This window comes from Thamnophis sirtalis, unplaced genomic scaffold, assembly GCF_051295495.1.
Source record: "Thamnophis sirtalis isolate CommonGarterSnake01/CBP01778 unplaced genomic scaffold, rThaSir2_p1.2 scaffold_5, whole genome shotgun sequence".
Classification (NCBI taxonomy): Eukaryota; Metazoa; Chordata; class Lepidosauria; order Squamata; family Natricidae; genus Thamnophis; species Thamnophis sirtalis.
Genome location: NW_028261385.1, coordinates 77,856,999 through 77,880,345, shown reverse-complemented (window position 1 = coordinate 77,880,345; position 23,347 = coordinate 77,856,999). Strand labels below are relative to the sequence as shown.

General features: G+C 35.1%; 1 protein-coding gene across 4 annotated transcripts in view; it reads left to right on the top strand.

Moving 5' to 3' along the window:
* NFIB (nuclear factor I B) overlaps positions 1-13,642 on the top strand; it is a 209,826-nt gene extending 196,184 nt beyond the window's left edge. For all 4 annotated transcript variants that reach the window (XM_014052912.2, XM_014052913.2, XM_014052914.2 and 1 more), the window contains one exon: positions 6,104-13,642. In XM_014052912.2, the coding sequence (XP_013908387.1) occupies positions 6,104-6,233 (130 nt within the window). In that variant the 3' untranslated portion in view covers positions 6,234-13,642. The remainder of the gene's footprint in view (positions 1-6,103) is intronic.
* The last annotated feature ends 9,705 nt before the right edge of the window (positions 13,643-23,347 follow it).

Genomic DNA, 23,347 nt, shown 5'->3' with positions numbered 1-23,347 from the left:
TTTCCAGTTCTTTCTCTCCTATTCTGCTGTCTCCAGGTATTGCAATGTCCACTTTCCAGATTTTTTTTTGTCTTTCTTATCACCAATTTTTAAGTTGGGCATGTGATGTTGCAAATGCTTGCCTGCTTGAATTCTAAAATCCCAGACAGTTATAGGAAAGTGGTGTTTCTTGCAGATTTTCCAACACATCATTTTATTACTTTGCTTTGTCTTTATTTTTCATCAGTATGTGCGATTTCTTTACAGTGGTTAACTAATGGTCCATTGTTTCTTCAGCTTCTTTGCATAAACAGCATTTGCCACTTGTTGCTGTCTTCTCAATTCTGGCTTTATATACATTCTTAAGGCTTGGTCTTGTACAACAAGAATTAGTTCTCCTGTCTCTTTTCTTCAGTTTCCGGTTCTTAGCCATTGCCAAGTCTTCCTTATTATCTACTTTGCCAATTTTTTTTAATGTATTGGCCATGTAATACTTTGTGTTGCCATGTCTCTTTTTAAATCTATATTAGATCTTTCTTATAGGTCATTTTGGTATCTTCCCAATTAAGTAAGTCCATATTGTATACTAGCTTTAATGCATTTTCTTCACTATCCTTCACATATTCTTCCAATACCTCTTTTTCTTCTTCAACTGGAGCATGATTCATTGTTTTCTGGTCTTCATATTCAGGGCTTCTATTTCAGCTTGTGAGTATAGTTCAAAATTCCAACTCTGTACCTCACAACTGGTATATTATCCGTTGACTTGATAATATTTCTTCCACTGGGCTTGGATTTAAGATCTTCTTCACTTTCTTATTGTATTCACTTCTAAACTTCAACTTGACTTCAGTGCAGTTGATGATGTCAGCCTGAAGGATGCCTAGGTATTTGTATTGAGCTTCTTCATCCAGATTGGTGATGTTATTTACATAGGACAACTTGATTCCTTCAGTTTTCAACATTTTCCTCTGTTGGATGTTAAAGATGGTACATTTTTCTAATCCAAATTCCTTTGCACTATCTTGGCTATAAATGGACAGCTATTCCATTTCAGGTGGTGTTTTTCCATATAGTTTCAGATCATCCATGTAAAGGATAACTTGGCAGATGTTGTTTTATGTTTAATAGTCATGTCTTGAGTTGTTCAGTATCGTTGACAGAGTAATCAGTACTGTGACAAACGGTAGTGGTGACAGTCTCCCTGAAGATTTCTTTCTTAATATTAATCTGTAGAAGTCTTATCACCATTGATCAGCAACTGTATCATTGATCTTTGCACAAAGATTCTGATATTTCTACTGACTTCTATTATTTAAAGTAATTTGATTATCCAGTCATGTGGGAGGGAGTTGAACATAATTAATCCAAGCTATGTTCAAGTTGGTCTTCCTTTTGTAACACTTTTCTAAAATTATCTTGACAAGTAGAAGCTGATCCTATTTGGATGGTTTCCTTTCTGCTCAGATAGAAAGCTTGTATTTCAACTAGATGCTTTTGGGCTGTATCAGCTCCACACAGCAGTTTGAAAGTTGTTGATTAGCAGGAAATTAGTCTGCAGTTGTCTGGGATTGTCCCTTTGGTTAGATCTTTCATTATCAGGTAGGTTTTGTCAGATGTTAACCAATCTTCAATTTCAGCGCCTTGCAGTATGTTGTTACCCTGCTTGGCAATGAATGGATGCAGATCACTCAATTGTTTCAACCCAAAACCATGTAGTTCATCTTCACCTGGTGCTAACCAATTCTTGATCTTCCTTTTCTCCACCAATTCTGATGTTATTACAAGTTTTTTCATTTCAACTTTATTTTTCCCTTTTTCTATCTCTTTTATCCAAGCTGCATTCTTATTTGATTGTCAGATAGCTGTGCCCAGAACCATATTGTTTCTTTGTCTAGTATTGGCTGCTTCATTACAGTCCCTCCATTAATAGATTTGTAGAAACATTTCTGATTCGACTGAAATTCTATCTCTAGTGTGCAAGGCAAGCTTAGTAACAACTGATTTTCTTTGCTACGGCTGTTATTTTCTGCTTTATTATTTTCAGTGCTTCTTTGGTGTTCCTTATCTCTAGGTGATATTTTATGAACAGGTATTCTTTGATCTTCTTGTTCTTCAAGTTCTTTTCTTTCTTCTGTTCTATTTTGATTGCATCTGATCTTAGCGTGCTGATTTTATTTTACAATCTGACCTTCCAATTTGAAAATGGCTCCCCCCCTCCCGTTTGTTGATTTTGCAAATATATCAGTAGGTATATTTTTTGCAATAAGCTGGTGCTTATATTCAATATTTTAGTATTGACATCTTTTAATATTTGTGCTACAATTGGGGTGTGGGGGTTGTGACAAGCTTCAAAGTAGGCAAGTTTATTCTGTCATTTTTGTGTATTCCATATGATCAGTTATTTGTGTCAGTTCCGCTTTTTTCAGATAGAGGACTTCATTCTTTCAGAGGAGAAAGTAGAGGATCTCTATGGGAATGAGAATGGCTCAAGAGTGATGCTGGCTTTCTCTGCTACTAACAGAGTTACATTAATCTGCTATTCTCTGTTCTGTTCTTTCCAATTCTGAATGTTACTCTTTCCAGAATTTATTTATTTATTTTTTATTTGTCAACAAGTACAAGGAAACAGTTATGAAACACATGAAAAAATGGCACAAATGAATGGATATGAATAAGCAAAATATAGCCATAAACACATAAAAAGAGTACATATAAATGGGACAATAGGACAGGGACGGTAGGCATGCTGGTGCGCCTATGCACGCCCCCTTATGGACCTCTTAAGAAACGTGTATGGTCCACGGTAGACAGCTTAAGGTAAAAGGTATGGGGGTAAGAGGAACTAACTACAAGATCAGGTAGGGTGTTCCACACATTTACTACTCTATTGCTGAAATCGTTTTTCCTGCAATCAAGATTAGAAGGGATTTAGTTTGTATCCATTGATAGCCCATGTGTTATTGCAGTTGAAATAATAATAGTCATTAACAGGTAGGACGTTATGGCAGATTATCTTGTGCACTAAGCTCAGGTCGGAACATAGATGGCGTAGTTCAAGGTTATCCAGGCCTAAAATTTCAAACCTAGTGGTATACAGAATTTTATTACGAGCAGAGTTGAGTACTCTCAACTCAAGAATGGATACGTTTTTTTCAGATCTCCTTTTCTCATTTTGAACAAATAATGCAATTTTTCTTCTAGTAGTCCAGGAGTTGTTGGCTCCAATTGCTCAAGCCCTGAATCCTGTAATCCACTTGTCACCAGAAGTACAGTATTTCCAAAATCTAGCATATAGTCCATGTTGATTCAGGCGATGACCAATCTTCTATAGGTTTCTATAAGTTACATTATATCATATTCTTTATGGGAGACACTGTATTCGTCTGACTTGTCCGATGAGACCTGTCCAGTGTGGTCAAACCTCTGACACGCCTCTCATCTTTCTCAGACTAAGCAAACCTACAACTATGTCAGGGTAGTGCTTCATTGGTGACTGGCTTATTATTGTTGCTTTAAAACATGTACGCCACTTGACTCTCAACAATCCTTTGTGACTTACAACAATCAGAGAATTTGCTATAAAGTCAATAAAACATCAATAAAATCAATAAATAAAAAAAGATGGCAAGTATGATAGACCAGATTGAATGGAGCTGGGATCTCACTTCCTTTGCCAAAGACTGAGTGAAAAGACATGTATTCACAGAATTACTTAACAAGATGAAAGAAGAGTTAAGGGACGGAGAGGAAGGGGGAAACTATTGTAAGTTATAATTTGTTGAATTTTATGATGTCCTCAGACATAGGGCAGAAGTTAAAAGAATAAAAGGCAGTACATAAATCAGTGTATGGATGTGGCGTAAGCAAAGATGGCTTGCAAAGATAGAATGTTATGGAAAATAATAGTGAATGTTGTTCATGTAAACTAAATAATACTGTTTGCTTTATTTTTCTTTCTCTTTTCTTTTCCTTTGCCTAATGTTATTATGCATTATCATCATGGGCAAACATGTAAACATATATGTTACTAAATTAAAAAGGTAAAGATGATGGATAAATTTCCAGGTCTATTAGAATTAAAAATACAAAATACCATATTTTTCAGAGTATAAGATGCACCTTCCCCCCCCCCCAAAAAGAGCATGGAAATGTTGGTGTGTCTTATACACCGAACAGCCATTTTTGACTTCCTGAAGCCCCATCCCTGCATACCACTTTTGCAAAGAATGGGTTAAAAACGTGCCATTTTCTGCAAAAAATTGAGGTGTTTTTGCCTTTCCCCAGTCCACAGAAGCACTCCGCAGGCTTCAGCAGGGCTGGGGGAAGGCAAAAATGACCCCGTTTTCTGCCCATTTTTGGCAAAAACAGGGTGATTTTGCCTTCCCCCACCCAGCCCTGCTGAAGCTTGCAGAGTGTTCCTAGGGGCCGGGGAGGAAAAAAACCTTTTTTTTCTTACTTACCTCTTCAAAATCTTGTGTCTTATATACCAGTGTGTCTTATAGTCTGAAAAATAGGGTAATAGCTACAATATATCTTGAGTATAACCTTTCAGTCTTATGAAAGGGCAAATTTTGATCCAGGCATTTATGTGTGCTGCATCTGTTCTTAAGGCATATACTGTACTGAAGTCTGACATATAGGAAATCAGTCTCAGGCATTGGGTCAGATATGAATTTAGCTAGCATCATTTATCAGTGACTGAAAAGAATTTGCAAGTTAAATAATAGCATGTCAATAACTTTCCATAATAACTTTATAGATAACATTCTTTCAGTTACTTAATATAATATCTTATTACATATTTTCACAAAATTTTAAAATTTGTTATTATAATGGTAGTAAAAATAATAATAATCAAAATATTTATTTGACCTGAAAAAATATCAGAGCATGCTCTGTTAACTGGGCATTAATTCTGAAAATAGGACTGAATGGTGTTGTCTAGTTTCTGTAAAACTTCTGGACCAGAAATATTACATTACATTTGCCACAAAGTACGAATAAAAAGAACACCTCAGGTAAAATGAGATAATTTAAAAATTGTTGTAAAACAACTAATTTAATACTACTCTTTGTCCTTCTGTCACTCCTACATGAGATCAAATCCTGCAGAAAACAACACAATCTTTGTGTTAGGTCTTTTCACTCCCATCAGTGACCAAGAGAAATATTCAGCAATGGCAGGCTATAGTAATTGTAAGAGTTACAATTAGCAGAATACATGGATCACTTGGTGGAGGGAAGCTGCTGTTGCATCTTTATGGGAAATGTTATATGCATTTAGATGCAACAACCACACGAAATAATTTCTTAAAGTAATTGTATGTATACCAGTAATACTATGTACTTAAGGAACTACAGGGACATAAAAAATGTACTGCAGAAGATGAATCTTAATCGACAAGTTCATTTAATCTGAATATTTATCTATCTCAGGAACTAGTATTTTACATTTTAAAGCAATTTTTATTTCCTATATAAGTATGTAAATCTAGTTATACTACAAATGCCAATGAGGTGTATTTTTTAAACCTAATCAATATACAGCTAGGTGGAGGCTTGTAAAAATATTATGGATTTGCATAACAATAACTTATGAGAGTTGTACCATTCTCCAAGGATTCATAAATAACACTGATAAATACTTTGTGTGGTTTTTAATACAATTACAATATGGTGGGCTTAGGCAAATGTTAAAGTTGTCAAGTTATATTGCAACAAGAATCCTGTTTATTGCTGACTATAATTCATTTTCATTGAATAGTTTCCCCATATAAATGAAAAATAATAATAAAAATCATTGTTTCTCTATACCTGCATATTAAATGTGAATTAAGAGAAGCTTGTGATGATAGGAACAATATTCTGCAAGCATCAAGGGCTGTGTTAAATGGCAGAAAGGAGCCTATACTAAGCACTTACTCATTTGCCACAGCTAGTTTTAGGATTAAATTGATAAGGCAATCAGTTGCTGTGTAATATTCTATTTGCACTTTGAAGTTAAAATGTGCTGTTAGAATTCTTGTTCAAAGTCAGGTGGCTTTCAGATGTTCATTAAAAGGTATTGCTACTTCAACATGTTAAATGTTTTTCTGCTTTCTTTCTTCTTTTCCTTTAACAGTCCTGGTACCTGGGCTAGCTTGGTCCCCTTTCAAGTATCAAACAGGACATCAATTCTGCCCACAAATGTCCAAAATTATGGTTTGAACATAATTGGAGAGCCTTTTCTTCAAGCAGAAACAAGCAACTGAGGGAGATTGAAACTGAACAATACTATAAAAGAAAGGAAGATGGGACAAAAGCAAAGAAGAAACTGAAGAAAGAAGAAACATAAACCAGCAATTGCAGCACTTACAATCATTAATTCCCTTAAGATTGAAACTGTAATGGCAAAACAACAGCAACAACAAAAAGCGGGATTGGGGGAGAGGATCGATGATATTTCACTGATCGTGGAAATATGCTCCTCCTGAGTAGCCTTTGTTCTATGAAATTCACTGGGAAATAGATGTTCTGTCTCTGACAATATATTTTAACTGACTTTCTAGATGCCTTAATATTTGCATGATAAGCTAGTTTATTGGTTTAGTATTCTTGTTGTTTACGCAATACGCATGGGATCACTATTCCTAGTTAGCTCTGAAAACAAAGGCTAGGAGGCATCCACAGAGCTGCAGGAGAAGGAAGGCCAGAAGCCATTTTTTTTCCTCAGCAGTCTGGTTTCTAAAAGATTTTTCAAAGAAAAAGAAACAAATTCAGCTTTTAGTTGTCAACCCCAATTTATTTAACTTAGGTCCTTAACCCAGTCTTTTCTTAGTGTGTTATCCAGTTTAAATTTTTCAGGAAGTCATTTAAATAAGCAGGCATTCTATAAAATCAATGCCTTACTTTGGGTAAAAGAAAGTGTTATCTTCTCAAATGACAGTTTAAAAAACCTGAGAAAGACACTAAAATAATTCCCCATGCTAATGAAAACATTAGAGGCAAGTGCAATTTAAAACCTGTATCTAAAGGGGATAATTGTTATAAGTCCTTTAGCCCTTGGACTCTAAATCGAGGGGATTAAAAGACAAGATAAGTTTCAAAAGTATTTCGAACAAATGTATTTTTCCCCCACTTTTGAAAGGGAGGGGTCATTAAAAGGCATTAACTAAATCAAGACAAATCATTTACTTGAGAAAAGGAAATTAATTGAAACACAGCACTTAACATTGATTTAGCTTCTGCCTCCTTTGAGGTATCTTATTTATTTAAAGTTACTGGTTGGATCAAGAACCCATAAATAATGGAAACGGTTTTCTAGAACCTTCATGACAGAGACAGAGAGGTAAATCCATGTCACAGGAGCATAGCTTCTGGTTTACAAATGGGAATGATAGGTTGTCGGGTTGTGGGAAAGGGATCTGAAATATATATTTTAAAAATGCACTCTTTAAAAAGCATAATGACAGGGTGCTGAAAACTTGCATGGTGCTCTCAGAAATTAGCCTTGTTTGACAGATTTCTCATATAGACAATATTGTGCATGGGCAGATACATTTGCCTCTACGTCTCTATAAAAGAATAATTGAAACTACTCTATCCAGTAATCCTAATTTGCACGAAGTTATAATGTCCACATAACGTGCCTTGCCTTGAAATCTAAAAAGTGACATCACTACACTTGTTTTGCTGCATTTATTATCATTTTAAATCTGTACCATTTTTATGACAAAATATTTTGTACTCCAGATGGGAAAACAACAACAAAAGTGACATCATGGATTTTTTAAGCAGTTATAACTTTATCTCACATTTATAAAGCATATCATGGCTGTGTATAGTTGCCGCTTAAAAATTGTAATCGACCAGCAATATTTTCAGTATTTTGGTGTTTTTTCTATTAATCTTTCATGTTTTTTCATCTTCCAATTAATATTGGGGGGAGGGGATTCAAATTTATACGACTTATGCAATACCAAGTTTTGCCTATGTAGGTAGTGCTTTTAGCTGTATTGGTTATTATAGGTAAGTACACAGATTTAAAAGACAAAAGATTAATGTATGCTTTTTTGTTTGTTTGTTTGTTTGTTTTAATTGACCAAAGTGGGTACTGCTATTTTTGCAGTGTGATGAGGTCCTTTTTGTGTACTAAGAGATGGACAGGGGATTTTTTTAAAACTACGTACATATATCTATATATTCTGGGGTGGGTGGGGAGGATTTTTAACACTTGACAGTGTAGCTGTGAAGCAGAGCACCATTGGCTGGGTGAAGGCTACAAAGCGACTCTTCTTCCTACTGTGATTTAAAAGCAAAAGAAAAAAAAACTAAAAAAAGGTGTTTTCTTTTAAACTTTCCACCTGGGGTGCAAGCTGAAATCATTTCTGGTTTGAAAACAGACATAGTAATAATGAAAAATAAATAAAGATGGATTTTATTGGAGGCAGACCTGATTTGAGGAAAAAAATACCTACTTAGAAAAAAAATAATCTCAAGACCCACAGAGATCAAAAACCCTGTAGAATTTTGCAAGTTATACATCCATCATATAAAAACCTAGTTTGACATTTAAACATCACATAGCATACAGTGCCAAAACAGTATGTGCTATGAGACAAAACATCTTCTAAAGATGCTAATTGTATACTAAGTATTGAATTGGATTCAGTATTTGTTTCTATGAATGGAGGCATTTCCAGTGGGAATTCCATAATGTCTTCTTCTTTGTCCTTTTACAAGAAATGAAATTCTGATTTCCTTTTCGGCATCCCCCAGCATCACTGATTTCTATTGTCAGAGATCAGGTAGGAATGAAGGACTGGATCAGTCAGGGACTAATCAGTCAGTGGATTGTTTTGCTGGATCAGACCCTTTCTATATCCTTTCTCCCATGTGGATCTGTGCTCCTTTATTTCAGTACAAATCGCCAAGCACAAAAATGCACAAAATGTGTTTGTGGACAACCTGGTTAGATATTAAAATTAGTAATGTAGAAAACTATCAGCTCTGATGGCTTAATTCTAAAGGTTTTCTTCTCTGGATAAAGGGTGATTCTATGGGATCACAGCCCCCTTGCACAAAATCTACAACTATGAAATTGTTAATTTCCACACTGTATTTCTAGTACTGAGAAGAACACAAGAGTAGTCAGTCTTATTTTCATGTTCTCACAAAGACCCTAGCTCTTTTCTACGTAACTAGTTATAAAGCTTAGATTAGGTAAAAATGAAAATGATTTAGCCTTACAATCTATTTTTTTTAAAATAACACATTATACAGACCTAGTGTTGAGAGAATGCTCATCAGTTGTATTTTGCACCCAGCAGTAAAAGAAAATTTACCAATTAGCATAATCCCATATTGTCTCTAGGATAGAAATGAATGTAAGTACAAATCTAATGTTAGTATTCATAACTGGCATGGATGTAGGTATTTTGTCCTTGGAGTCTGTACTGAAATACAAACTAAAACCCAAACTAATATTCAGTCTCCGTGTTTACCAACACATAATTTTTATTTGCCTTTAGTTTCAGCAAATGTAAATTGATAGGCAGTTCAAACACTTTTATACCCTTATAAAGAAACGTTTTAAACAGTTTTTAATCTGCTCTTTTCAAGCAGCTATACAAAATGGATGAAAATTCCAAGAGAGTACAATTTCCCTTCAAATAAGTGTAGCAACATAAAAGTAAAAATAAAATTATTTTGAAGAAGAGTAGCCCAAAAGATTGCCATTAGATCCAGAGAAGCTACTTCTAGACATTCTGTCCAAATTCATGTGAAATTTCACTCTTCCCCCAAAAGAGCAGTATTTCAAAACACTTCTCTCAACTAGAAATAAGCAATACTTAAGATTGCCATAAAATAAATAATAAAAATAATCCTGATCTCCTGTTTTGACCATGGCCTTTGGTGCTAGGCACAATATGTCAATCAATTTCCACCTGCATTGCCACTGAATTAATTGGTATTTTACTAGTTGCAGCCTTCTTTAAAATAGTGCTGAGAATTATCAATGCTGAAAGAGAATCAGATTCCCTTTCAGATTTGGCCTGCACCAATAAATGCCTTTTTGAGAAAGTTGCTTCTGTAAAGTCTTAAGGGCAGTTGTAAAGCTGTAGGATTGTTGGTAAGGCTTGTATTTATAGGTAAAGTAAGAATGAAACCAACTATATGTTGGCTCTTTTTCTGAGCCCCTTTGTAAGTGAATTAATTCACTAAATATATGCCTGTTAGGAAGAACTGAAATGTACAAACACTTAAAGAGTTGGTGGGCCACAAAATGATGCACTGTTCTTTCAGTTTATCCCTTAATGAGGGAGAGTTTCATTAAAAAAGGCTGGAGTGTGGTAGCCACTTAATCCAGAAATAATTTATTTCATTGGGAATACTGAAACCAAGTTGAATTCAGTTTTTAAAGTGCAATAGTATAACAAACAAGCAGAATTTGACAGAGAACAGTTGCAATTCAATTTCATAATAATCCTGACCTAACTAATACATCAATCAAATGGATGTATTTTTTTATCAAAGGAAAATATTTATAAAAGGCTACCTTGCTATTTTAGATCCACTTTCTTGACATTAAATTACTTGGTCATTTGGATCATAATTCTGACAAAATTTTCAGGATAATGCTCTCTGTGGGTTTTTCTGCCTCTCTTTCTAATTGAAATATCCATCGTATCCACATCTTCTACACTTCTCTCAGAGCTGAGAATTCCAGTGCAGAACGAAGTGTTAACACACTCTAAATCTAATCTAAATCCCCTCCTTAATCAGGAAGTATATTCTGACAAAATCAAGTCACCCCGTTCTATGTGCACTGTTCTGCCTTTTTCAATTGCTTTGCAGCCTTTGCCTCTTGGCAGTGTCACTGAAGTGTTTTTCCCCCCTAGAATGACATGAACAGTTGAGGCTTGACTAAGGAAAAAAAGGCAGTGAAGGAGACTGTACATAGACATGGCAAAATATTAAATATAGCAATATAGTTGTGTGTTCAGGACGGCAGCTCCATTTATAATATGTGAATGAACCTGTGAAGCTGCAATGAAGAGAAGAACAGAGGATCTTCTTAATGAACCCACCTAGCGTGTAGACAGTAATTTGTACACTGTATAGTTTTGTTAAGATTTTTTTTAAAGCACCCTCGTTTGTAAAGCTAATTTTTAGCAATTATAATGGAAATGTATGTCATTTCCACTTCTAACGTAAACAAGAATCTTCCTTGTTTGGAAACTGGACTTGGGTTAAAACTCTCCAGTTTCTTAATTTATGTATTAAAACAAACAAAAAAAATCTGTCCATGTTACGAGATATTTCACTATGCTTGAAAAGCATAGGTTACTGATCCTTTTAAAAGAAATTGTAAATGGAGAAAAGTTATATTTTATGAAGGTTATTTTGTTGTATTTAGTATTGGAAAGTTGGGTTTTGGAGCATTTCAGAATGTTGGAAGCACCACTGTCTTTTTTTATTAGTATATATGGCCTTTAGCAAAAAATGTTGTGATTGTTACATGATGGTATTTAAGAGCAGGTTCACAGAGCATCCAGGAGAGAATTTCAGTGAAAGAAAAATGAAAACAGTACTTATGTCTCATATAGCAGTGTCCTCAGGGAGCAAAAATTTGGATTTGCAATTAGGAGCTTCGTAAGGACTTACTGAATGAGATTGCACAAGGATATACTGAGCTTTGTCAACAGTGCGTGTCCTGTATCTAAGTCATTCTAAATTTTGTATACTATGTGAGATTGTGAAGGCTGCATCCCACATTTGATGTACAGTATTCACCCTTGGGAAAGAAAGAAAAAATCTCTACACCCATGCTGGCAGTAATGCCTCCAGCATGACATTGATTCTAGTTTACATGTTCCTGCCAAGGTATTTTGTTAACATTTGCCAGCTGCATGCTTCCTAGGCTTTTATTTTTTTATTGGGTTTCTATAAGAGATGCTAAACGAAAAACAATGCAGGCAAATCATGTTGAACACAGAAAGCTCAAAATTGAATGTCCTACTCCATGCGGAAGGAGCTGAAACCTGCCTCCTTCATATTTGCACTTTCTGAGAGTTCCCCTGTTTTTTCTATCTCCTCAAAACTTTGTGGGTGTGTTGGAGCCCACAGTCAGAGGATAACACGGACCACTGGGTTTGCCCTTTGACCCAGCACAACGACCCTTGCATCAGCCAAACCTATTGCCATGACAACTCTTGTACTGTTTCCATGCCACAGCTCTATTGGTCACATTTGTTAATAGCAAAGGGGACAAAGCAGGAGACGGTCAATTTATACATTTTTGTTGCAATTTTTTTTCCTCAATGGTTGTAAGTAGTTTTTTTTTATATATATATATAATAAAAGGGTTCACTAGTTATTACTCCTTAGGATTATCTGTGTGTTGCAATTAAAATGTATGTTGACTTTGTGAAAGGGGCTTCAGTGGCACTCCCCACCCCACCCGTGCTCATTCAAGCCTCCGTTGCATTTAGTGCTCAAAATCTTTCCAGGAAGACTCGAAACAAACACAGCAAGCAAAAAAGCAACGGATGGCAGCAAGAGCCAGTGCCACTGAATCCAGTCTTTGTATTACTGTATTTTTGACAGAATGGTTTTGAAAACTGTGCTACAGGGACTGATGTGGCAAAATGTGTATCTATATGCAGAAGGACTTTTTTAAAAATAAAAAAGAAGTATGGCTTATTATGCATTCTTCATAGAGGGCATTGAAGTTGCATGGACTTGCGAGAAGTTGATGCAAAATGAGAGAGAGAAAGAGACAAAAAAAAAACCAGCAAAAAAAATGTTTACCAAAAAGAAAAAAAGTGAGAAATTAAAAAAAAAAATGACCAGTGCCTGTTCAGTTTCACAGTCTCTGTTGAGTTCAGTTGTAAATATGTTTCAGATAACATTTACTTCAAAAAAATAAAATAAAAATAGAAAACTACAACATGGTAGAATGTGAGGGGTGACACCTTCCCAGGCTTAGACTTCTCAAGAGCTACATTAGATTATGTCTTCATCAAGCTGTTAATTTGTGCTTATATCATATAGGACTTTAGTGAACTGGGAAGAAGCACCCCAATCTCAATGATAATTCTCTAAGAACAATTTTTGTAGGGCTGTGTGTTTCTTTAGATACATTTAGTGCAACTGTAGGTGACAAGTAGTCAGTTATTGCTTGCTAGCTACACACCAGGGTTGATCCATTTTAAAACTTCTGGCATGGTCTATCCTTCTCCACTTCTCCCCAGAGCCAGAGGTCCCCAATATGTTAGATGTACTTCCGTTGGCTTTGTTTTTAAACGCATGCAGAATTTTGGTGTAATGATAAATTTACCCATAGGATGCATATATACTCTGCAGTTTTCACTTTTACAAAATCGGGACCTCTAGCCACCAGGCTCTTTTGGGGGCCAGAAGGTTTGTAAGGAGAGGTTCTGGGGAGAAGAACTCTTGCTTATTTGCAGGACAGACATGTTCTTTGGAGTACTTTTCATTAGGTTACAAAGCTCAGCTGCCACAAGTTTTAAACTGGTGTAAATCAAGCTTGAGTTAATGTGATTTACTGTTATATCCAGCCTATACTGCTAGCAGCTGCTCATACTGCAGTCAATTACTGGAAGCAGATATATTTCCTATGCAAAACTGTTTAAACAATAAAATGAGCTATGCTACAGCCCTCTGGTCACTTGTGTTTTCTTTTCTCTCCCTCTTAAAAGTAATAGGTTGGTAATATTTTGGAAAAGTTCTTGAGTTGTTGGTTTCTCAGAGCATGCAGTAAATCTTTTCAGTTTTCTGTTTCTTCTGCTTGAGGTTAAAATGAGCTCTGTATGTTCATGTATTCTGCCTTTTAATACACAGTTTAAGTTGGAGAATTAAAATAGAAAATGAAGCAGATATTTCATTTTTATCCTTATTTGATGACAAATAAAAACTGTTAATGTTTACCCCTGAACTGTGTTACTGGAAACTTGACCTGATCTGAGGTCCATTTACTAGATCTCTTGGTTTTTTTGTTCTGCAATTCCTGATAGATTTAAAAAATATTATTCATCTAGCCTATATATATACCAGAGTTACAATAATTTAACATGTGGTAGTCTGTGGCAAGCCCATTAGTGGATACCTGATTATGCGTATATGCCTTCATTTTAACTACTAGATGTGTTCTTGGTGTGGGGGGAATAGGATGGCCACCAGATTAAAATCAAGTGCAGAAATTCCTGCTTTTTGTCATTATGTAGTAGTCATTTGGATTTTTGCAATATAGATTTTTGTAGCCCTACTTTCATCCTCAGCCCATATACAGGCAACATTTAGATTTTCAAACTTTAAAGAAGACCTGGGACCCAATGAACCCTTATGGAATAGATGGAAGTAACAGGAGCCCTGCACTCTGACAAATAACCCCACCCCTGTGCTATCTTTTTTTTTATAGCCGGTTACCAACTCGATTACAATCAAAAGCTTATGAGAAGCCAATGTAGCTTGTGAAGTAGTTGTGTAACATTGGCAGGTGATAATCATTAAAAATCAAGTTGAAGTCCATGCTGTCTCACCATTTCCAATGAAGTATTCACTCTGGATAATCTCTGGAAAGATATATTAGAAACAATTAACTTTAGCACACATTCAGAAATGACATCCCCTACTATCAGTGTTTCATCTGTTGAAACGGTGATCTAAAAAAGCCTTTCTGTTTTTTTGTTCCATAAGTTTTATTCACCGTTAATTTGTCCTATTGATGAATCATAGTTTGACCAAGTGGGACGAAACTCAATGTTATCTAGACTGTAGAAAGTTTACATGCAGGGTGGGGGGTCTACCTACCCACAAAACATGCCCCAAGATGTTGGGGACTTATTTTAAGAAAACTGAGGAAAGCAAAAAAAAGAGACAAAAGATTTTCTTATATCATGCTTGGGGATAAAGGAGGAGAATGACAACAAATATATTATCAGTATTACCTTCTCTATTAATGATACTGCACCTTAATTATTACCATCATCTCTAATCCAATGTATGTATGTAAGAAAATTAAACTAATTTTTCAGCCCTGATGAGTCACTTATAGATAAACTAATTAATTGACAATCCGTATTATTAATAACTTGCTAATAAACTATTATTAAAGTTTAATAATACATTGAACACTCCTTTGATAATTAGATGTAGAAAAGTAAAAATTATGTCTCGGTTAGATTATGTTTTTGTTGTTACCAATTATCTCATATTTCCATTAATTGAAAGAGATCTATATTGTCACTTCAGTGGGATGCAATTTATCCACATGTATTTCATTTACTAATTGTTAAGTGGAAAATGGTAATCAATTAAAGTCCTTGAATTGGTTCACAGCTGCATTTAAAGACACTGCTAAAATAAAGATTCTGCTGTTCTGCAAGATTTTGGCCAGAAGGCCAAGCCTGCAGTCTTTAAACTTTGGCTTTTTCTCTGGGCTTGGTGCCAATTCATATACTTTTTGATTTTCCAGAGCACAAGGCCTCTCTTAGAGGTTTAGATTTAAAATAGTTTTCCAGATGCAGAACTACAGGAGTTTAACCCTATGTGAGATAGTCTGGATTATGAAAGTGGGAGCTTTCTTTGCTTAGTTAGCATTTATTCTCATAGAGATCTATCCCCTTTAAAAATTCTCAAGGCAGCTTAAATAAATTGAAGGTATTAAAATACCTCCAGTATTAATTTAACCCTATATATTTCTAATCCCATTATGCTCAATGGAAGTTTTGCACACCTCACTTCATTAGAAACAACATAGAAGTTGCAGAAAACCCAAAACAGTAATCACCCTAATAAAAATAAAATCATTTGTCAAGTAAATGTCCTTGACATGAGTAGCTGTCATCCAAAATCTCTGTGAAGGACATTTTATCATTGGGATGAACTACAGAAAAATCTTCCTTCTTCAGTAGGTTCTTAATAGATGTGACAAATTGAAGATATTTATGTTAAAAATTCAGAAACTGATCAATGTTCATATGTTTTCATTTAATTTATTCAGTGGTAAAAATGAAATCAAAATAAATGAGTACGGCTGTTAATTGAAAGAACTCTTTAAAAAAAAATCCCTCTTAACAATATAACCATTTTCCCCTGGCTTATCTGTAAAAAGGCTATATGTAAGGAATAATTAAAAGAAGTGATGTGATTTTACTTTCCACTTTCATTCTAATCATCTGGGATTCAGATGACCCAATTGAAAGGAATTAAAATCAGCATGAATTGTTTGATTGACTTTAGTTAAGAGGTTCTAAAATATTTGAGTTAACTAAACATAGGCAAGTTTTCTGGAGGAACACAAAATAATCCATCAGTAGACTGGATCAGATGTAGATAATATATGTATGTAAGTTGGTCTATGATTAACATTTCAAGCGTCACTGCTTGTAAAACTGGCATATTGCAAACTGGGGCCCAGCTGTTCTTCCCAAAGAGGCATCAGGGGAAGGTGTTTTTCTTGCCCCTCTCCCTTGCTGTATATAGTTTATTACTAATTTTGTAAAGCTGAAACCAAACATCTCTAGAGGGATGAGCAGGGCACTTTGAACCAAGGCATTATATTTATTGATGTTGCTGTTATATTATTATGGTTTCCGCGCATCCAGCCAGATGTTCAGATGTTGGCACTTCTGTCTACCTATCAAGTCTTTCCCAAAGATCTGGGATAGGCAGATTTTTTTGATGAGTATGCCTCTTCAAAATAACTAGAATATTTAAAAATAATAAAGCACCAAATGCTTTTTTCTTCCCCTCATTATGTATTATACACTATATTTTGAAATAATATTTCCTGGAGTTCAACAAAAAATAAAAATGCAGTCATTGCAATAAGATGTGATTTGCTAAATTATCACTATGGGTTTGGATGACCTGCACAAAAGCATGTGTTATTAGATGTAGAGGTAGATAGAGATATGAAGTTTTAAACAGAAGATTAAAAAATTAACAAGCATGAATACAAAATAAATAAAGGGATCAAAAAGAAAAACCAGAGCAAAACAAAATATTAAAAACAAAACAAAACCAGAAGCTGACTTTCTTTGCAGCAAATAAAGGTACGATTACAAAAATATTTTTTACTCTATGGATATAAAAAAGGCTATTTTTTTTCTATTGTCAAATGTTTTCTAATCAACAAAATCACAAATTAAATTTTTTTTTCTGTTTCATACAAAAAAAAATCATAAAGGATTTCCAGTCAGCAAGGAACACAGAAGTTGTCTTTTTTCTAACCAAGGAAGTCCTTTTAGCCATCTCTACAAGTTCTATCCAGTTTCACCAACAATTTCCTCCATTGTGTGTAGTGCCAAATCTTTACACTTTTGTGCATATCATATTGCTAGTTATATATAATTTTTTTATCATTCTGATAATTGTACAAATGAAGCACATTGCCAGGTATGTCCTTCTATTAGCTGATCATGTCTTGATTTTACTTTATATTTCCCTTGAAAGAATTCTGATTTATTACAATAAAGGTATCCATTTCTGTTTACTTACAATAACTCAGCTATAAAATGCTGCTTCTGCTGAAAGCCACAAAATTGTTTTTGGACCCAACCTAGATTTATATTTATTCTATATTGTCATAATGGTTGCATCCAACAATGATTTTTAAATTCTACATTACCCTTAGCTTTATCATTCAACAAATATCCATGCTACTCAAATCTCAGATCATGTCTGCCTAATGCCAATAACCTATTTCACAGCAGCACCCACTTCTTTACTTAAACCAAATAGCAAACTGCAAAATACAATTTCAAATCAACTAGACCCAATAATCCTCTATCCTTACATTTTGTAATGCTTTATATTTAACTTGTGTTTTCCCCCTTGCCACATAAATTTAGATATATCTTTCTGCCCTTGTTTAAATGATGCATCAGTTATCGAAACATATTATCTGAAATAAAATAATATTCTAGGTAAACATCTTAATAATGGAAATTATCCCCAACAGTGGGCATTGTATTTTATCCTATACTAGCATCAAATTCTTTTCTTTTACTTCATTTAATGTCTTAACATAATTATTTTCAAATAACATACAATTCATATTTGTCAAAGTGGTACCTCTTTGGTACCAAAGTGGAAATATTTAGCCTCTCAATCTTAAAACCCATTTTATTCACCCATTCCATTTGATCTCATATTTTTGTCCTTTTTGTTAATATTTTGGTAGCATTTAAATCTCCATTAACCATTATTTGTGCTGTTTGTGAATTATAAAATAATTTTACCCATTTTATAAAATTCTCTCCAAAGTTCAAATCTTCCAAAACTTTAAACAAAAAATTCCAGTTCAAATTGTTGCATCTTAAAAAAAAAAATCAAGGTGGCCTGTTTTTTATTATGTTGTGTCAAATATTCCAACACAGTTGTAACATTATCTTCAAGGCTTTTTTTTTTAAGGAAGAAAACATCAATTGATTGTCGTGTATAAAATCTTGAAAAATTATTTTCAATCGTTTAGCTAAAACCATTGTAGCAATTTATGCTCACTGTTCAATAATTATATTGGCCTGTAGTTTCTTGTTATAGTGAAATCCTGTCCCTTTTTAGGTATTAATATTACATTAAAATATTATTCAACATAGATACAATATTTTCTGCATCAGGCATTAATCTGAACTTCATATTCTGTGCTGGCTGGAATTTAACAGGGAGGTCATTTGATGTTCTTCCTAAATATCTGTTGTTAGATGATCCGATTCATAAGATGCAAAAAGAACATCAGCTAAAAGTGAAAGAAATATAAGCTCCAGATAACTTCCCCATTTCCATCAGCAATGCTAGTCCTGAAAGCCTCCCCTTCACAGCCTCTGCACTTGTTCCTCACTATATAGTGCAATTTTATTGGCAATCCCACTTTTGATAAATTATTATATAACTCTATTGGGGAACGGCGTTCAATTTTATTCTCTCTGTACTAACTGAAAGCATTTATTTCAAACATTCATTGCTACAATTAGATCCGATGCAATGAATTATAGAACTAATCTGTGTATGGATGACACCCAGCTTCAAAGCTATGACTAACACATTTGCCAAGGGGTATAATTTCAGCCTTTCAAATCTGGCATCTGTATTTTAGCAGGTGAGTAAAACTGAACCCACTTAAATGTAAAACTTTTATACAGTTTAACAGAAGACGTTCTAAACTTAGTGATTAGGAAGACATAAACAATACAACCCCCTAAACAATCAAACAGAAATTCAAACGCAAGGAAACATACATTTTTTGCTAAATCTTTATTTCAGCGGGGCATCCTTCCAAATAAATAGACTTTGGTGTAGATTTTTCAATTGATTTCAGAAAATATCAAATTGAAAGGAACAGTGACCAAAAGTTTCGTTTTCAGTGACTATCACCAATTTTAGGATAATGATGATTAGCAAACTCACAAAATCGATTTGAACAGGCAAATGGTTTATTCATGAAGAATATAGTTTTGTCAGTTTTCAAATATGGATACGGCGAGGCCAATTGTAGAACCTATTGAACTGTAGGTCCAGTACAATTGCTGTTTTTATCCATTATCACTAATTAAAATTTTGAATTCATATATGGAGTAGGATTATGCCCTTTGCCCAGTTTCTGAAACCCGAAGAGAAACTGTAGAAAGAAAAACATACATTGTGGGTGAATGATTGTATATGCACCCAATACACATCTACTTCCTTGATTTACTGATTTGCAGCACCAATAATATACCAAATATTTACAGGATGTCATTACCTTTGTAAACAGAGAAATTTTAAGTACTTAAGGAGCTCTTAATACAATTGGCCACAACTAAAGAAACAATATATTATTCAAAGTGTTTGACTAGCACTTGTTGAATCAGGGATCTCAATCACCAGTTATTAATGTTAAGAAACAAAATGCCTTTTGTTTCTATCTTATTAATGCACAATCAAAATGTGGCATAAATAAGATGCAGCCAACTTTATTAGGAGGTCAAGCAACGATAAAATTATGAGTTTCTATTAAATGTAACGTTCTTAGGTTGAAATAAATAGCCTGTTCTAAATGTGTGAATGATTCTTGAATTAAATAAAACAACAGAATGGATTCATGAGCTAAAATTGTTTGTACATATAGTAATGCTCATTACCATCCAACATTTATCAACTAGGTGCAGCCAACAAACACATCTGCTTTTAATATAGTGTAGGACTATTTTTTAACTCTTTCTTTTCCTGTATACATTCCTTTTTCTCAACATCTCTTGAAAGCAACTAGATGAGCTTGAATGAAACCCCAATTTGATTCTACAAATGCAAATCAAAACAAAGGAGAACATTCCCTCAAATGGAGGCACATTCATGAAGGAATTTGGACATCCATTTTTTTTAAGTAAGGGAATGTAGCCAAGGCTACATTATCAAGGAATTTATAAAAATGGAATGAATGAATAATCTTGACACTCAAGGCCTATTATAGTACATTTTCTTTCAGCTGATGATGATGATGCAATGCTGGTAGCATCTTGATCGCCATTTCAGCCAAGATAGTAATGAAGTCCATGCTCAAAATGAGTTTGCAGGGCTCCATAACTAACCTACAGGGAACGCATGTGGATATTATAAACCTTCTTCCAAGTCCATCTGACTTGGCTTGGCACAGCTGGTGATGTATATTCAGAGAACGGCAGGAGCCAAGTGAAGATGGAGATTGAATTCACACCTCATCACATCCCATATAAAGGGCAACATTTCAAGGTCAGAGTTTTAGGTGAATGAATGGAACAGCAGTTGGCAAAGACCCCCTTACTCGCTTTGCCATTCACTCTGAATGCAGCTGCTACCTCCAGCTTTTCACAGTTGTTTTTTTTAATTACTAAAATGCATGACTACTACTAAATGGGGAGGGGGGGAACCCATCCGTATGTTCTTAAAGTTATATTTTAATCTTTTAAATTGGCCCCTTTGTTTCTCTTCGTATGGGCTGCTTCCAAAATTAACCATATTGGTGGTCTGCACCAATACTGGAAATACTGTATTAATGAAGAGAGAAGGTGTCCAGAGGGAAGGTCATAAATTTGATAAACAAGAGGGCTAGAGGATTTGTGGCTTTTTTTCCCTAATGTGACTGAATTCCCTATTGGCTCCTGAGATGGTGGCTGAAGAATGGCCAGAAGGTAATTTAAACCAGAATATCTGAAGGGAAACAGGGGAAAAAACTAGGCAATGTACAAATAGCTTATGGTTTATTTTCCTACCATAACATGTTTCCCAAAGTCTAATGGAACATTTCTTTTTTATTTTAGGATTCAGCTGCCCTCTCCAATCAGATGCCCTTCAGAAGACTTCCGATGCTTTAACCTTCTAGAATTTTGCAAAGTATCTTGTTCTTGATAGCATTCTGGGTTTTCTTGTCTTATCTGTGCTGTCTAAACAACAAGCCATATGCAAGTCTCCCTCTTTTAGAAAATGCAACACTAAAGAAGGCCATATTGTTTGTACTATTCTCAAATATACACTCCTTTTTGGACTCTCCTTTTCAAAATTATGCCCAGATTTTGGGTAAAATTCAACATTGACTAGTAAATGCTGATTATTTCTGCCCCCTTCTGAAATAGCAGCAGCTGTTTGGTAAATCTTCTAATTCGGCTTCCTTAAATAAAAAAAAAATGTGGTGGAATTTACATTCCATCATGATCATTCTAGGAGCTTCAAGTGACCAGCTGAGTATAAAGGCTATTTTGGTGTAATCATCCTGGTTTATCAAAGAAAAAAACTTCATACTTCTCTTATTTGGAGGGGAGGTACATATTGTTGTACGTAAGGGGTTTTGATACATGTGGTTTATTAAATGAACAATTTGCTGGGTAAGTACAACAGATAAAAAAATAGCCATGGCTTTTCTACACTTGATCTTAGCCAAAAGGCTGAGAAAAGGCTTTTCAGTTACTGCTACTTGGGATCTACCCAACGTAGTCAGACCATATTCAGCCCCACTAAATGAACCACATCTTTGCAGAGCATACTATGTAACCACAACCTTTGTATGCAGTGGTGGGATTCAAATTTTTTTTACTACCTTTCTGTGGGTGTGGTTTTGTGGGTGTGGTGTGACTTTGTGGGCATGGCTTTGTGGATGTGGCAGGGAAAGGATACTCTCCATTCCCTCCCCATCCTACCAACCTGTTTTTCAGCTCTGTTCTCTTGTTCAGGGCAACAAAAGAAGATCAGCTGGGAAGCAGCAGGAGTGGGGCCAGCCTATTTGCCGGTTCTTCGAACTATTCAAAATTTCCGCTACTGGTTCTCCAGAACCTGTCAGAACTGGCTGAATACCACCTCTGTTTTGTATGGACAACTTGAGCTTTCTTGTTATTTTCAAAATGGGACTTACGACTTAAAGTTGGTTTGTTCTGAATTTTCATCCATTGCAAAGCCTGCTCAAATCAAACTGGTACAAGAAAGCAACCGACTTGCATGTAGTAAATTAAGCTGACATAAAACTGCAGTCCTCTTGTTATTAGCTGTTGTTTGGTGAACAGAAGGAGCTTTCATTCAGTCACATTGAAAGGGCTGACATGGGAGGATATGCTTAGCTTACAACTGTGTGGCAGCTTGTCCGAAGTCATGTGGTGAGCACATAGCCAGTCTAAGATTTATACTGAGGATCTGGCAAAATCTACCTTCCACCTTTATAGCTATTCTATCCCGCCTCCTAGATATACCAAAGATCCCCTTTATTAAGCCCAAGTGATTGGGGAAGCTAAAATGAATAAGAAATACTGTTTGGAAGAGACCTTCCTTCTTGCAAACTCATCTGTCATTATGACAGCAGATGCATCTCTCTATGCAAATAGGTCTAATGATAACCCAAACAAAATTAATTTTCTAGAACCCTTTTCCCAGATCAAGCTTCTGCCATTTTTAATCCTCATTTGTGCCAAGAAACTCAGCATATAAAATCCCAGGGAATTTGGTCTTTAACCAAATTCTTCATCCTCACTGTAGCTCTAAATTATAAACTCATTAATCTGAGGATGTCGAAGCATTTCAGAAAGGCCGCAGTTGGAGAGTTGTGGCTTCAAATCTACAACACACAGGTTTGGATACACAGCTGTTGGTCCCTTTGTGCGTTATTTAAATCATGCAGGCCCGGCAACAAAACAGTCTCTCTCTATTAGGCTATTAAAAATTCCTCCTACTTCCCAATTTCTGCCAAGCATCTCTGCCCTTTGCTGCCCTAATTCAATATTTCCTGACAGCCAGAGAGATTGCTTTCAGCTGAATTTGCCAGGGTGGGATTTATTGTACATGAAACAAAATTACTGGATAAAATGGCGCTGCTTCATAGTCTTGGGCCTCTCTGATTCTCCTTTATTGATGGTTGTACTTC